Source organism: Hippocampus comes, unplaced genomic scaffold (assembly GCF_001891065.2).
Source record: "Hippocampus comes isolate QL1 unplaced genomic scaffold, H_comes_QL1_v1.1 scaffold168, whole genome shotgun sequence".
Classification (NCBI taxonomy): Eukaryota; Metazoa; Chordata; class Actinopteri; order Syngnathiformes; family Syngnathidae; genus Hippocampus; species Hippocampus comes.
In genome coordinates this window covers 1,055,093-1,069,552 of record NW_017805955.1, presented here as the reverse complement: position 1 = coordinate 1,069,552, position 14,460 = coordinate 1,055,093, and the positions used below count along the sequence as shown (strand labels likewise).

Sequence of the window (14,460 nt, the reverse complement as noted above, 5' to 3'; positions counted from 1 at the left end):
AGAGTGCCATACACCCCGTAGCGTCTTTTTTACACTGATGATTCGTGTGCCGTATGGTTTGGCTTTGTTGTTGAACACAGACTGAACTACAGCGTCTCCAGAGTGCATTAATGGAGACTAAGTGCCAGGTCTTGCAAGTACTAGCTGAAACCACGGATCGACCAGCCTCAGAACAGCTCCAGGTAGTGCAAAAATTGAGTGTCCACATAGCCACTCACATTCCTCACATTTTTACTGATCACCCGTTTTTATGCAGGTCATTGCCAGCACAGAGGACAACCTGAAAGAATTTGAAAAGAAGATTGCGGAATTGAAAAGCAGAGGAGCGGCGCTGCAAGCGGATCAGATATCAACAGACAAAATCCTGAAGCTTCAGGTTGGATAGAAGGAGTGGGATTGCAAATGAAAGTCCCGTTGTATAGCTGCTGTTGCTTGTCAGGATGCCTACGAGGAGCTCGCGATGGCCGTGGGCTCTCGGCGCAGCGGGCTGAACCAGAACGTGGCGCTGAAACTGCAATACGAGCGCGCCCTGCAGGACCTCGCTGACTTGGTGGACACGGCCAAGGGCAAGATGGCTGCCGACCAGAGGATCGTCGCCGCTTCAGCTGATGAAGTCCAGAGTCACCTGGACAAACATAAGGTCCACCTCATAACACTTTCCTGTTCCCAGCAGAATTCAGCGAAGTAACTATTCACCTGTTTGCTGAAATTTTTGATCTGGATTTGTATGGTTGTGTCTGTATACTGTACATAGAAAATGTAAACAGCACTACAATATGGACATGGACATAAACATTCTTTTAAAAAGGGAAAAGTAGGCACAAAAACTCCTAGCCGCAAACCACACTTTCCTCCTCGGGTTCCAGCTCTTTCCTGAGAAAATGCAGAAAATAATCCCAAACTCCTATCTGAATATCTTACCGTCTTTAATCAACATTTTGAAGAGTTAAAGAGCAAAGTCCTTATCCAAATATGTGGTTGTCTTGTAGGAGTTTTTCCAGGGTCTGGAGTCGCATATGATTTTGACCGAGACCTACTATGGGAAGATTTGCGGTCTGATGCTTCCAAAAGAGAGACGCGTGTTGGAGGAGACACTGAACCAAACTCGGGGGGTCCTGCGGCAGTCGCACAGTAAAGGTGTGGAGCTGGAAGGCATTCTGGAGGTAAGACCACCTTACCACCTCACCCACAAAAGCCTGTTGCCGAACCATATCTGGATCAAACATTTTTTTCTGAATTCTATTTGTCAGACTTGGCGTCGCTTGGTGCAGGATTATCAAAGCATGGGTGGCCAGTTGGAGGCCGTTGAGGAAAGTATCCCCGCGGTGGGATTGGTGGAAGAGACGGAAGAAAAACTAATGGAGCGGATTTCACTGTATCAGGTACATCGAAAATAGAATGACAGAAACACAGTCTGCCTGCTCCCTATCTCAGCTACGCAATGGTGGGTTGTACCCAAGTAGAAATATGTCAAGTATCTGAACTTTGAGGTTTTTTTTTCCCCGGCTTTATACGCTATTGACTGTTGTTATACTTAAGTACAGACTGTGAGTACTTTTGCCATCTCTGCTAAAAGGTGACATGAGTTCCTCTTCCACTATGCCCAAAGGGTCTGAAGGGAAAGCTTACGGAGCACCAACACAAACTGCAGCAGGTGCTGGGAGAAGGCAAACGTCTGCTGCTGTCCGTCTGCTGTCCCGCCCTGGAGAATCAATTGGCAGTTCTGGGCGAACACTGGCTGGACAACACCAGCAAAGTCAACAAAGAACTGCAGCGTCTGGAGGCCATCCTCAAACACTGGACCAGGTCAGGAACCTCACCGGACCGCTCTGTGAACCCAGCACTGTGGTTCTCAAACTGGCACGGGCAGGTGTAGAATGGCAGGAATAGTCTAAGATGACTCTTAATAACAAGCGTGACAATCCAGCACCAAATGGGTTCATCGCAAAGCAGCTAACCTCAAAGTCCAAATAAAAAGTCCTTGACAATGAGAAGGGACTTCGGGCTCGGTCATGTTCTGCTACGTCAACCACAGATAGCAGAATGTACCAGAAACTCACACTTCACTGACGATTTAGCAAAACACCTAACAGCCACGGGGACAGGCAAACACGCTAAGTGAGAGAGAGAGAGACACCTCGTGGCCGCTCGCAGAAGACTGCGTTCCTTCCTGGGAGAAGGATGAGATTGAGGTTGGAAAACCCCGGACATGCAGAATAAAAATATTCAGTGTCATTTTTTTCCCCCTCAGCTATCAGAGACAGTGTGGGGAGCTTAGCGAATGGCTACAGTCTGCCCTGGAACGTCTGGAATTCTGGAACACGCAAGCGGTCCTCGTCCCGCAGGAGTTGGAAACAGTCAGAGACCACCTCTCTGCTTTTCTGGTGAGGCCGCAGATCACAAAATCTCCATCGTGCTGCCGTCTTCGCGTCTCACATGGGTTTTTGCTTGATTCCGCTCTATCGCAGGAGTTTTCCAAGGAAGCAGAGAGCAAGTCCGGCCTGAAGAGCTCTGTGGTCTCTGAGGGAAACCAACTCCTGAGGCTGAAGAAGGTGGACACAGTGGCGTTGCGCTCAGACCTGGCCCGCATTGACAACCAGTGGAATGAACTGTTGACACGCATACCGGTGGTGCAGGAAAAGCTCCATCAGGTAGCTGTCCACCACACTTGCAAATACTTTCAGGCCACAGTGGAACCTCGACTGACTCCTTAGTGAAAACTGTTTGTTAAAAAACGGTGGTGGTATTTGGGGGGAGGCTGAAATGGATTTATGGAAATACAATTCATTTCAGTGGGAATAGTGATGAAATATTCAAATCAATCCAGATCCAATAATATGCATTTTTTGCTCAGATCCAAATGGAGAAGCTGGCCTCCCGCCACGCCATCTCAGAGCTGTTTAACTGGATATCGCTGATGGAGAATGTCATCGAGGAGGATGAAGAAAACCTCAAGAGTGCAGTCGGATCACATGTGATTCAGGACTACTTGCAGAAATACAAGGTAATAGACGTGGAGAACATTTCATGGACCCACCTCAGCGGGACATAGATCTGACAGTCGTCCGGATACGAGTGGAAGGAAATACCATTTTCCTTAAGATGGAACCCAAAGGGAGCAGATAGAATTAAAACAGCAGAGGCCCCGGAATTGAACTCTGTGGAACACCACACGACAGTGACATAGATCGAAGCGGAGCCTGATCCATTGCTGGTCCCTCTCTTTGGAATGACCGTTAGGCAAGACACCTCGCTGCCCGTCTTTAAAAGTTGTCTTAAAACTCATTTTTATTCTTTGGCTTTTGACTCAGCACGAGACTTGATTTTTAGTTTGACTGTTTTTGTGCTTTCTACTGTCATTTATTGTTTGTTGTTGTCGGAATTAGTGCTCTTTTTCCTTCGAGACTCATACCCGATGTGACGCGTTGCCTTGAAAATGGTGTTCCTGATCAGGATTTGTGACCTGGAGAACATTGCAGTGGTTATATCTTTTCGTTTTTAAATCTCCCAGGGTTTCAGGGTGGATTTCAGCTGCAAGCAACTGACTGTGGACTTTGTCAACCAGTCGGTGCTGCACCTCAGCGGTCACGATGTGGAGAGCAAGCGCAGCGATAAAACCGACTTTGCGGAGCGTCTCGGCGTCATGAACAGGCGGTGGCAGATCCTCCAGGGCCGAATCAACGAGCGGGTGAGGGAGCGGAACATGAACGTGAGGGGGAGTGGCAGAATAAAAAAATGAAGTTGTATGGTTTATTTTGCAGATCCAGTTCCTGGAGAGCCTGCTGCAGATGTGGCTGGACTACGAGAGCAGCATTCAGGCCCTCAAGTCTTGGATGGGGACTCAAGAAGAGCGGCTGAAGAGGAAACACAGGATCGAGGACCTGATGTCAGTACAGAGTGCGCTCAAGGATTGCCAGGTAGCGCTTACACCTCATGTCTCGGTATTCAAACCTCCTTGAGGAGCTGTTTCTCTGTTCACACTTCAAATCAATCTTTCAGGAAATGGAGGAGCTGGTGAGAGACAAAGAAAAAGAACTGGAGCGGGTTGAGGAGCAAGGCTGTGCCCTTGTTCAGAACAAAACCGACGAGGCCTGCGCTATCGTCATGGAGACACTCCAGAGCGTCAACCACACTTGGGGCAACCTGGACCACCTTGTATGTTTCATCCAGCGGTGTTGTCATTATTATTTGATCTCCTACACCGTCGTGAACGTGATATAAATATGTCCAGATTGCTCAGCTAAAGATCAGCCTGACGTCGGTGTTGGATCAGTGGAGTCTTTACAAACGTGCATCAGAAGAGATTAACGGCTACTTGATGCAGGGGCGCTATTCCGTGTCACGCTTCCGCCTCCTGACCGGTTCCTTGGAAGCCGTTCAGCAGCAAGTGCAAAGTTTGCAGGTACGATGCGCATTTTTACGTCCTCGAACGCTCGGAGCGGATCTGTTCACCTGTGCGCCGCCTGTGCAGGGTTTGCGCGAGGAGCTGGAGAAGCAGGAGAGCAGTCTGAGGAAGTTCGCTGCCGTGACCCACCAACTGCTGAAAGAGTGTCACCCATCGGTGTCGGATTCCCTCAATCACACCCTCAAGGAGGCCAGCGCAAGGTGTCGAATATGATTTGGAGTCAAACTGCAGAAATTCAAAAACTCAGAATTGCTTTTCGAAATCCTAGAAAAAAAAAACCTGTCCCAGTGGGCAAGCAGCAAAACCATCTCTGAAAGTTCGGAGAGTGCTTTGCTGCGGCGCTGACGAGAACCCTCTTTAGACTCATTGGACAGGGGCTTTGCACTTATTAGATAAGGCCCAGAACTCGCCGCAGTCCTGAACAGGCTCCGTGTGCCCGAAGGTGGTCCGGCCTCCTGGAGGAGATATCTGAGCGCCTGAGGAGCAGCAAAGCTCTCCAGCAACTGTGGCAAGGCTACAAGGAACTTCACCAGCAGACCTCCGCCAACGTTTCGCTCCAGGAGGAGAAAGCTGAGCAGCTCCTCGAGACGCCGTGCGGCGAGGACATTGCCGACGACCACGTGTCCGCCTGGATTCAACGCTGCGGCGTGAGTGCGACTTGGCTTTGCAGTCAACAACCCACTAGGGGGGGTGATACATTTCCAAAAATCAATAGTTACCTCTTGCACACGCTTGAACTGAAATCTCCCCCGGGTTTTTTGTGGCAGGAGGTCCTGCGCTCCCACGTGCCGGTGCAGGCCTCCCTGCAGGTGCTCCGCGAGCTGGGAGATCAGCTGAAGCAGCAGGTGGACACGTCGGCCGCCTCGGTCATTCAGTCGGACCACTTGGCGCTTTCTCAGCGGCTGGCGGCGGTGGAGCAGGCGCTCAACAAGCAACTCGTCACACTGCAGGTTCGGCAAGTTTGCATCAAGTAGCAGATCATCATTGAAGTACCTCTGTGACCACGTGACAAGACCAGCCGACATCCACAGCGATTGTTTCTTCCCCGTTCCAGACCGGCGTCCACGACTATGAGATCTTTAACCAGCAGCTGGACGCTTTGGCCGGCTGGGTGGTGGAAGCCGAGGAGGCGCTGAGGGTGCACGATCCCAACGGCTCCACTGACCTGACCCTCATCCAAGAGCGCATGCAGGAGCTGAAGGTTTGCGCTACCAAGCTTGGAATGCGTCGTGCGCACGTGGGCTCATAAAGCGCCGTCTCTCGACAGCGACTGATGATGAAGTTCAGCAGCATGGCGCCGGAATTGGAGCGTCTCAACGAACTGGGTTACCGGCTCCCGCTCAACGATTCCGAGATCAAACGCATGCAGAACCTGAACAGGAGCTGGTCGGCGGCCTCGGCGCAGACGACCGAGAGATTTAGGTATGAATTCATTCGATCGGGGCCTTGGAGGTCCACAGTGATCATTTTCCATATTGCTGCAGACCAGTGTTGCCACGGTTACCTTGAAAAAGTAACTATTACTTTCCTGATTACTTGATTTTAAAGGTAACTTTTAAGCTACTTTATCAGTTGCTTTCAGTAGATGCCACATTTAAAGGCATTGAGAGCACACTCCCACAGCGCTGCAGCCCGCCCGCTCTCAGATCTGCCAGCCTGTGCCAGCCTGCACTTGTCTACGTAATAACCAACACCAGTCCGACCCGAATGTTTCTTAATCTGGCAGTCGCGCTGCATTCCTGTCGTTTCTGAACGTCTCGCCTCACATGGGCTCAAAGTAGTGAAAGGGATGCTGAAAGTGTGAGGACTTCCTTTGCCGCAGCAAGCTGCAGTCCTTCCTGCTTCAGCAGCAGACCTTCTTGGAAAAGTGTGAGACATGGATGGAGTTTTTGGTCCAAACGGAGCACAATCTGGCCGTGGAAATCTCCGGAAACTACCAAAGTTTGATGGAGCAGCAGAAGGCCCACGAGGTTTGGGAGGGTTGGGGCGGGCTTTGTCCGACTCGCTACAGAGCGTCGATTTGTTTACTCATCGACGCTTTGTTGTCTTGCAGTTGTTCCAGGCCGAGATGTTCAGTCGCCAGCAGATTCTCCACTCCATCATCAGCGACGGCCAAAGGATGCTGGAACAGGGTCAAGTGGACGACAGGTACCACTTGACAGCCCTTGAGTCCATTGTACTTGTGGCACAAAAGTTTGCCCACCTCTAATCTCAAGCATAATGGATGAGTTAAATAATGTTCCAGAAAGGGAAGCCGTTGTTATTTTATTTGTCAAAAGAAAATATCTTGACACACATTTTTATTTATTGACCTCATCTACAAAACGGCGCGGCCCATCTGTCCACTGCTGTACTTTGTTGGACCTTGTAGGAAGGAGTTCAATCTAAAGTTGGCCCTGCTGAGCAACCAGTGGCAGGGCGTGGTGCGGCGCGCCCAGCAGAGGCGAGGCATCATCGACGGCCTGCTGCGCCAGTGGCAGCGCTACCGCGAGATGGTGGACAAGCTTCGCAAGTGGCTTCTGGACGTCTCCCAACCGGCCGAGGGGCTCCGGCCCGGCGCCACCGTTCCTCTGCAGCAAGCTCGCGCCATGCTGGACGCCATCCAGGTCGCTAACTAATAGCGTGTGCATGCACACACGTAGCAAAAACTTTCAAAAAGGACCCGAGCTAAAAGTAGGTTCTCCTTAGCATACGCGATCCGAGATGCATCAACACAGCATATTCCTTTCACTAATTTCCCCATCAGTCAAGACTTTGGCGCCTACTTGTGGCCTCTCAGAGCATTACAGAAAGAGCACGAAAATATGCAGAGAACTGAGAAAAGGTCCATTTATGGAGCGCCAAATAGCTGGGAATAGTTTCCGCTGACCAAAAAAAAGAAAAAAAAAACAATTCCACGAGGTGAATCTGTGAATAAAAGGACACCCTCAAAAGTTTTACACTGTACGACAATTGCCGAAAGATGCCACAAAATGGCGGCTTTTGTCTCAATGAAGCTCCTCAATTCACTGACGTCCACAATTCACCTTGACGAATGTGTGTTTTGTCCCCCACCCCCGACCCAGCTGAAGGAGAAAGTGCTGCAGCGCCAGCAGGGCAGCTACATCCTGACGGTGGAGGCCGGCAGACAACTGCTGCTGTCGGCCGACAGCCTGGCTGAGGTGGCCCTGCAGGCCGAGCTGACCGACATCCAGCAGCGGTGGAAGCGGGCCAGCGGACGCCTGGAAGAAATGAGGAGGCAGCTCGCCACCTTGTTGAAGGTGCAACAACACTGGCGGGGAACTCTTAAGTCGGCTGCGATAGACTGCATCTCACCTGCGATGAAACGCCAAGCAGCATTGGAAAATGCGGTTAAAATATGGAGAACTTGTTCCCCTCCTCGCTTTGTGTCATAACAGGACTGGGACCGGTGTGACAAAGGGATCGGCGCATCTCTGGAGAAGCTTCGGGCCTTCAAACGACAACTCGCTCAGCCTCTTCCCGATCATCACGATGACCTGCAGGCGCAGCAGATGCGCTGCAAGGTACACTGGATCCTGTCTATGTTCGAACTGAGTGTGGGTCCACATTTAAAACATTTTTTTTGTAGGACTTGGAAGGCGCCATCGAAGGCTGGACTGGAGATCTGGCCCACCTGACTGTCCTGAGGGAGTCGCTGTCATGCTACATCGCTGCCGAGGACCTTTGTGTGCTGCAGGAGCGCATCGAACTGCTGCAGCGCATGTGGGAGGAAATCTGCCACCAGGTGACGGATGCGGCTGCACCACTTTTGTCGCTGTCGTGATAAGAACGAGAGGAGTCAAAAGAAGTCGAGGCAGTGATCAACATTTTGAAGATTTTGTGAATCGGCGGAAGGAGTAGAAAAGCGATGGCTCGGGTTTCAAACATTGATCGACTTCTAAGTCTCCGTCCGATATAGTTAACCTCTCACCAATTGCTTTTATCATATATTGTTTTTGGTTTAAAGAAACGTGGTAGATACCCTGTCGATTTCCTGTCGCAATGTTGATGAAACGGCTGCACTGAGACCTCATGCGCTGCATCCTGTTTGAGCGACACAACAGAGGGACAGGAAACACACAAAACCACCCGGACCACTCTCACCACTTGCGTCTTGACTTGACTTTGCCGATGTCTTTCTATCTTCGCAGCTATCCCTGCGCGGGCAGCAGGTGGCTGACAAGCTGAACGAGTGGAGCATATTTAGTGACAAGTACAAGGAGCTGTGCGAGTGGCTCACCGGCATGGAGAGCAAGGTGTCGCAAAACGGCGACGTCAGCATCGAGGAGATGATCGAGAGGCTGCGGAAGGTAAGGAGCGCACATTTTGGGAGCGTCGTAATCTTCTGTTTGAATGTCCTTAAGATGGAAGTCTGCAGGTTGACTTAGCCAGTTTGAAACAAAAAGCAAAGTTAGTTCTAAGTTGTTGAACACGCAGGACTTTTCATGTTAGCCGTGAGTCCCACTCGTATGGTGTTCCACAAGGGTCAATATTGGGGCCCCTCGTGTTTTCATTGTATTTGTTTCCCCTGGGTTCCATCTTACATCTGATTTTTACTTAATGTACAGTACTTTGTAAGCAGCCCTGGTTGTTTTTAAAGTGCTCCATGAATAAAGTTGCATGCATCCTGTTTCCGTCGGGCATTTTATTTGCATTAGAGTCAATAATGTAAATGTATTTTGGGGGTGAGGGGACAGAGGTGGGGAATCTCAAACTCCTGTTGGCACTTGTCGAAAAATAAAAACCGAAAATTTTTGCTTTTAATGTTGATGGTATGTTGTTGTCAGGACTACCGCGAGGAGATCTCCATAGCTGAGAAGAACAAGCTGCAGCTCCACCAGCTGGGAGAGCGCCTGGCTCGGGCCAGCCACCCGAGCAAAGCTGGCGAAATCCAGAACAAGCTCACCAAAGTCAACGACCGCTGGCAGCACCTCCTGGATCTCATCGGAGCCCGGTTAGGAGACGGACGAGACACTTTCATCTGAATCGTAAAGCTCTATTTTCAATCACCAGGGTGTGTCAACTTTGTTGCCGGCAGGGTGAAGAAGCTGAGGGAAACCCTGGTGGCCGTGCAGCAGCTGGACAAGAACATGAGCAGCCTGCGTACCTGGCTGGCCCACATCGAGACCGAGCTGTCCCAGCCCATCGCCTACGACTCCTGCGACTTCCAAGACATTCAGCGGAAGCTCGACCAACAGCAGGTGATGCTCCATTTTAGCCGGCGGAATCCATCTTAACTCGGCACCACACAGTGATAGGAAAATTGCAAAGTACTTCTAATTTGTTACAGTACGTTTTTTTTTTTTTTTTTTTTTAAAGGAGCTTCAGAGCGACATCGAGAAGCACAGCACCGGCGTGGCGTCAGTGCTGAACCTCTGTGAGGTTCTGCTGCACGACTGCGACGCCTGCGCCACCGATGCCGAGTGCGACTCCATCCAGCAGGCCACGCGCAGTCTGGACCGCCGATGGAGGAGTATCTGCGCTTCCTCCATGGAAAGGAGGCTCAAGTAGGGCCTTACCTTTGACTTGCAAACCTCGCATGTCGCTATTCTCCTTTTCCCGCTCCACCTCATGTGACTGCCGGCCCCCCGCCTGTCATACTTTACTAAACCACATGTTGGCTTCCAGGATTGAGGAAACGTGGCGTTTGTGGCAGAAATTCCTGGAAGACTTTGCGCATTTTGAGGAGTGGCTCGCCGCCTCCGAGAAGACGGCGGCGCTGCCCAACTCCTCCGGTGTTTTGTACACGGAAGCCAAGGAGGAACTCAAGAAATTTGAGGTACACCATTTATTATAATGTCATCATTTATCAGAAAGGGAAATAGTCCTCATTTCAGTAATGTGAAACAATTACAAGAATGACTGTTATTTGATCCAAAAAGTCATTTCATGAGCAAAGAGATGGAGTTTTATAAGACAATATCATATTTTTACAAGGGTATCTGTCATGATAAGAAAGAACAAAGGAGCAGCAATGCAAACAAGAATAAAGTCCTCATGACATCGTTTGACGTCCGAGGTTTGCCCTGCCGCATGTCCGCAGACTTTCCAGAGGCAGGTCCACGAAAGCCTGACGCAGCTGGAATTGCTGAACAAGCAGTATCGCCGCCTGGCCAGAGAAAACCGCACGGACGCTTGCAGTGGCCTCAAGGAGATGGCGCACGGCGCCAACCAGCGCTGGGACAACCTGCAGAAGAGGGTGGCAGCCATCCTCCGCCGCCTCAAGGTCCCCGCTGTTACGTGTCTTATGTACAACTTACAAGGGGAAGTGTGCAAGCCCTTTGAAATGACCTGGGGTTCATGAAAAATTGTTAATGGAATGTGACCTGTTCATCATTTAGCCGCAAGGTGACAGAAATGAACGTTTGGATTTGCGTCCAGGCCCTGAGTGAGCCATGCAGTCCTCACTCATTCCAAAGGGCTTACATATTCTTTTTTGCAACTGCGTGTGTTTGTATTATGACAAGGTGTGTTCTTCCCGCCTGTGCAGCACTTCATCAGTCAGAGGGAGGAGTTTGAGACGGCGAGGGACAGCATTCTGGTGTGGCTGACCGAGATGGACCTGCAGCTCACCAACATTGAGCACTTCTCCGAGTGCGACATCCAGGCCAAGATCAAACAGCTCCGGGTGAGAGAAACCTCCGGCTGCTGCAACTCAATCCTACCCACGATGTTCGCTTTCATTGATAAATCCAGATGTGACCGGTGCTTGCAACAAATTGGGTTTTTGTTTTCAACAAAAATTAAATGAAATACTCTACATTGAAATATGAAGAAAAAAATACCGCGTATTGGGCTTTCCACACGCAGTTAGCGAGGCTTTTTTATCGCCCCGCAGTCGTTCCAGCAGGAGATCTCACTGACCACGGCCAAGATCGAGGGCATCTTCCACCAAGGCGAGGCGCTGATCGAGAAGAGCGAGCCGCTGGATGCCGCCGTCATCGAGGAGGAGCTCGAGGAGCTGCAGCGCTACTGCCAGGAGGTCTTCGGCCGGGTCGAGCGATACTACAAGAAGCTCATCCGGCTACCCGTAAGACCTCAAACACATCTGACGGAAAAGTACAGTAGACCAAAGATGGGCAAATTAAATGCTAGAGAATTATTTTTTTATTTTGGGGGGGGTGCATGAATAAAAGATCCACTATGCTCCTAATCCAACAAACAAAATAACCGCATACTGTAATTATTATTATTATTTTTTTTTTTTACCCCTATTTTTCACTTACATAGAAAGAAGCATTCAAGGACGGCACAAAATTGCCAAACGAGCACCTAACATTAAGTGCAAGAACTTTCACAAAAATCATCTCAGTTTGAATTTTAATATCATCGAAGTACTATATTTGTCCTGAATATCATTCCAAATTGGCAAAAAAAAAAAAATATGAGGCCAATTCATTTTGTATTGTAGGGCAGTAAAAGACCCAATCGAAGCGCGACGAAGACGTGTCTGCCATCTAGTGGTGACTAAAAACAACAGCCAATTGGGTATCTGCGGATTTGGAGATGGTTGTTTTTGTTGTTTTTTTTCCTGATTGAATGTTTATCGAATTCCCCTTCAGCTGGCTGAGGACGATGCCGAAGCGTCTCTCTCGGACCGCGAGCTGGAGCTGGACGAGGCCGCCGACCTGTCGGGCGACCTGTCGGGCCTGCCACCGTGGAGCGAGCGTCTGGGCGACGGCTTCCTGTCGCCGCTGCCTTCCTCGGGGCGCTCGGCGGCCTCGCTGGCGGCGCAGCTGCGGACCGAGCGCTCGGGCCGGGACACGCCGGCCAGCGTGGACTCCATCCCGCTGGAGTGGGACCACGACTACGACCTGAGCCGCGGCCTGGAGAGCGCCAGTCGGACCCTCAGGGAGCAGCAGAGCGAGGAGGCGGACTTCCTGCAGCCGCCTGCCTCCGCCTTGGCGGGTCAGTACTCAAGCCCGATGTTCTCAACCAGTTTCCTGCCGATGTTCCTCGCAGGTGCGCGTAGTTGTTGCGAAATGTCGATTTCACAGTGGGACGACTCCAATTGATTGCAAGCCTCGGTAAAACGATGACTGAAAATTGTTCATTGAGTTCGCCAACAAGTTTTTATTGGCAAACATGATGTAAACGTTTGTTCTTCTACAGTTGAACCATGTGTCGTTTTAAAAAGTCAAAAGCTGAAGAAATATTTTCCATGACATCATACTTGATTGATTAATCACATTTTCCATCATGGAACTCCAATTAATTCTTTCCAGAAACTCAAAGCTCTTAACAAAAATAATTCATGGGGTGGGGGGAAATTATACAGATAGTTTTACATGCAGAAACCAAAAGTCTACACACCCTTGTCCTCTAATGGCTCTCCAAGACTGGACGTGGGCACCCGTGATCTAAAACAAGCAGGGTACCGTCCCCAAGGACTGGACTTTAACACCTATTTCTTCTTTACACATAACTCACATTTATTGTGCAATAATCTCGTTGTAACATGTATTTTGTTACATATTTTGAGGCATTTTTATGCTTTAGAAAACATTTATGTCGGAATTTTGAGGGGGTTGGAACGGATTAGGGCTTTTACATGGAAAACGCGTCTCTACTGACAACATTTTCTAGTCAAGAAATTTCTTCCAGAACATATTAAATTTTTGTAAGTCGAGGACTATCACACTGATGATGGAGAGCCCTCAAAAAGTCAAGTATCACATACGACACGTTTGGCGTCGTCGTTTCAGGATCCAGACCGCAGATGGGAGCGTAGTGGCCTTTGCCGAGCCCCCACAGCGTTGTACTTGCCCCCCCCCCCAGCAAAACGGCGGGAGGGTCAGTGGTGTAAAATGGCCGGTGGTGAATATGTGTGTGCTTCCCAATGTGTCTTCCAGATGTAGTGATCCCAGAGAACCCGGAAGCCTTTGTTAAACTAACCGAGAAAACACTGAGGTGCTCCGCTGGTAGGCAACGTGCTAACGAAGCCAGCATGCCTCCGGGATTTCCAAACTCTGTGGCACCTGTGGCCTTCGAGCTTTCACCACTTTTGGATTTGTGTTCATTTGCACTTTTTGGTCATGGGTAGCGACACTTTTCTAGCACCGGGGAGGGCTCCATTCCATTTCTTTTTGGTCGACGCAAGTCCCGAAAAAAATCAAATCGAATAAAAAAGACCGAACAGAAATGGAGCCGAGTCCAGCACCTTTGTTTCTCACTTTGTTTTGTGCTGTGTGGCTGTAGACCTTTTCACCAAGGGTGGCAAAAGCGCAAGCATTCTTCGAGACGACGTTCGGATGCAGCTCAAAATGCCGATTTCGTTCACCTCAGAGTTATTCCCGCGTTCTGAAAATTCGGCGTAAACGGCCTGTCGCAAACAGATGTCATTTCCGCTTGTTACTTTCGCCGTTGAGACAGAAAATAACACCTTGAAATGGAGAGCGCACTCCAGAGCTCACGTTCGCTAACCGGCTCGCTGTTACGTTTTGACTCAAATGAAACCCGAGCCAGCATTTTAGTCACACCTCTGTGAGGCTTTTTACGACCGCCACTCGACTTCTCAAGTCAGCGCTCGTCAATCATATTTCCGCCACCCAGAAGGAGGCCCGCCACCCGTTGTTTCCGTTCACCATGAAAAGGTCTATCAAACCTCTTTGCATGTTGTGCTGCCTCTTCGATGGGCGAAGGGGATGGCAAGTTAAGCGTCACGTGATCCGCGCACAGGCGGCTGACGGGAAAGTGTCTGGACGGAAAACGGCACACGTAGTGCCGGTGTCGGCGTGATGACGAGCAGCGTGTGTGAACGTTGTGTGTCCGCAGGGGAAGCGGCCTCGTCTGGCCCGCTGCCGCCGGCCGACGGCAGCCGCACGCGCGCCGCCGCCGCTGTTGACCTCGATGCCTCCTACATGGGATATGTACGTTTGAATTTTCTTCACCTAAATAGTCAGCATGTTTGCGTTATTCTATTGTTTTTGTGTTTTGTTTCTTATTTGGGTTATTGTATTTATTATTGAATGAAACAATCAATGCTTGTGGAGGCTCTCAGTCGTACAGGAAAGTTCCATCGTAGAAAGGGGTCTGTCAGTCGTCATCTGTACCCT

General features: G+C 50.1%; 1 protein-coding gene across 7 annotated transcripts in view; it reads left to right on the top strand.

Moving 5' to 3' along the window:
• The window catches only part of syne1b (spectrin repeat containing, nuclear envelope 1b), an 82,666-nt gene that overhangs the window by 60,218 nt on the left and 7,988 nt on the right, over positions 1 to 14,460 (top strand). For 6 of the 7 annotated variants that reach the window (XM_019890496.1, XM_019890491.1, XM_019890492.1 and 3 more), the window contains 35 exons: positions 81 to 182; positions 257 to 376; positions 440 to 640; positions 990 to 1,163; positions 1,251 to 1,382; positions 1,610 to 1,806; positions 2,252 to 2,384; positions 2,469 to 2,651; positions 2,855 to 3,004; positions 3,512 to 3,688; positions 3,762 to 3,917; positions 4,000 to 4,155; positions 4,232 to 4,402; positions 4,472 to 4,605; positions 4,848 to 5,052; positions 5,173 to 5,355; positions 5,460 to 5,606; positions 5,673 to 5,827; positions 6,228 to 6,375; positions 6,459 to 6,553; positions 6,777 to 7,011; positions 7,471 to 7,665; positions 7,804 to 7,929; positions 7,995 to 8,150; positions 8,557 to 8,715; positions 9,193 to 9,359; positions 9,444 to 9,606; positions 9,725 to 9,912; positions 10,034 to 10,184; positions 10,449 to 10,631; positions 10,896 to 11,033; positions 11,244 to 11,435; positions 11,968 to 12,313; positions 13,258 to 13,326; positions 14,180 to 14,274. In XM_019890496.1, the coding sequence (XP_019746055.1) occupies positions 81 to 182; positions 257 to 376; positions 440 to 640; positions 990 to 1,163; positions 1,251 to 1,382; positions 1,610 to 1,806; positions 2,252 to 2,384; positions 2,469 to 2,651; positions 2,855 to 3,004; positions 3,512 to 3,688; positions 3,762 to 3,917; positions 4,000 to 4,155; positions 4,232 to 4,402; positions 4,472 to 4,605; positions 4,848 to 5,052; positions 5,173 to 5,355; positions 5,460 to 5,606; positions 5,673 to 5,827; positions 6,228 to 6,375; positions 6,459 to 6,553; positions 6,777 to 7,011; positions 7,471 to 7,665; positions 7,804 to 7,929; positions 7,995 to 8,150; positions 8,557 to 8,715; positions 9,193 to 9,359; positions 9,444 to 9,606; positions 9,725 to 9,912; positions 10,034 to 10,184; positions 10,449 to 10,631; positions 10,896 to 11,033; positions 11,244 to 11,435; positions 11,968 to 12,313; positions 13,258 to 13,326; positions 14,180 to 14,274 (5,682 nt within the window). The remainder of the gene's footprint in view (positions 1 to 80; positions 183 to 256; positions 377 to 439; positions 641 to 989; positions 1,164 to 1,250; positions 1,383 to 1,609; positions 1,807 to 2,251; positions 2,385 to 2,468; positions 2,652 to 2,854; positions 3,005 to 3,511; positions 3,689 to 3,761; positions 3,918 to 3,999; positions 4,156 to 4,231; positions 4,403 to 4,471; positions 4,606 to 4,847; positions 5,053 to 5,172; positions 5,356 to 5,459; positions 5,607 to 5,672; positions 5,828 to 6,227; positions 6,376 to 6,458; positions 6,554 to 6,776; positions 7,012 to 7,470; positions 7,666 to 7,803; positions 7,930 to 7,994; positions 8,151 to 8,556; positions 8,716 to 9,192; positions 9,360 to 9,443; positions 9,607 to 9,724; positions 9,913 to 10,033; positions 10,185 to 10,448; positions 10,632 to 10,895; positions 11,034 to 11,243; positions 11,436 to 11,967; positions 12,314 to 13,257; positions 13,327 to 14,179; positions 14,275 to 14,460) is intronic. The other variant, XM_019890493.1, reaches the window with a different exon arrangement.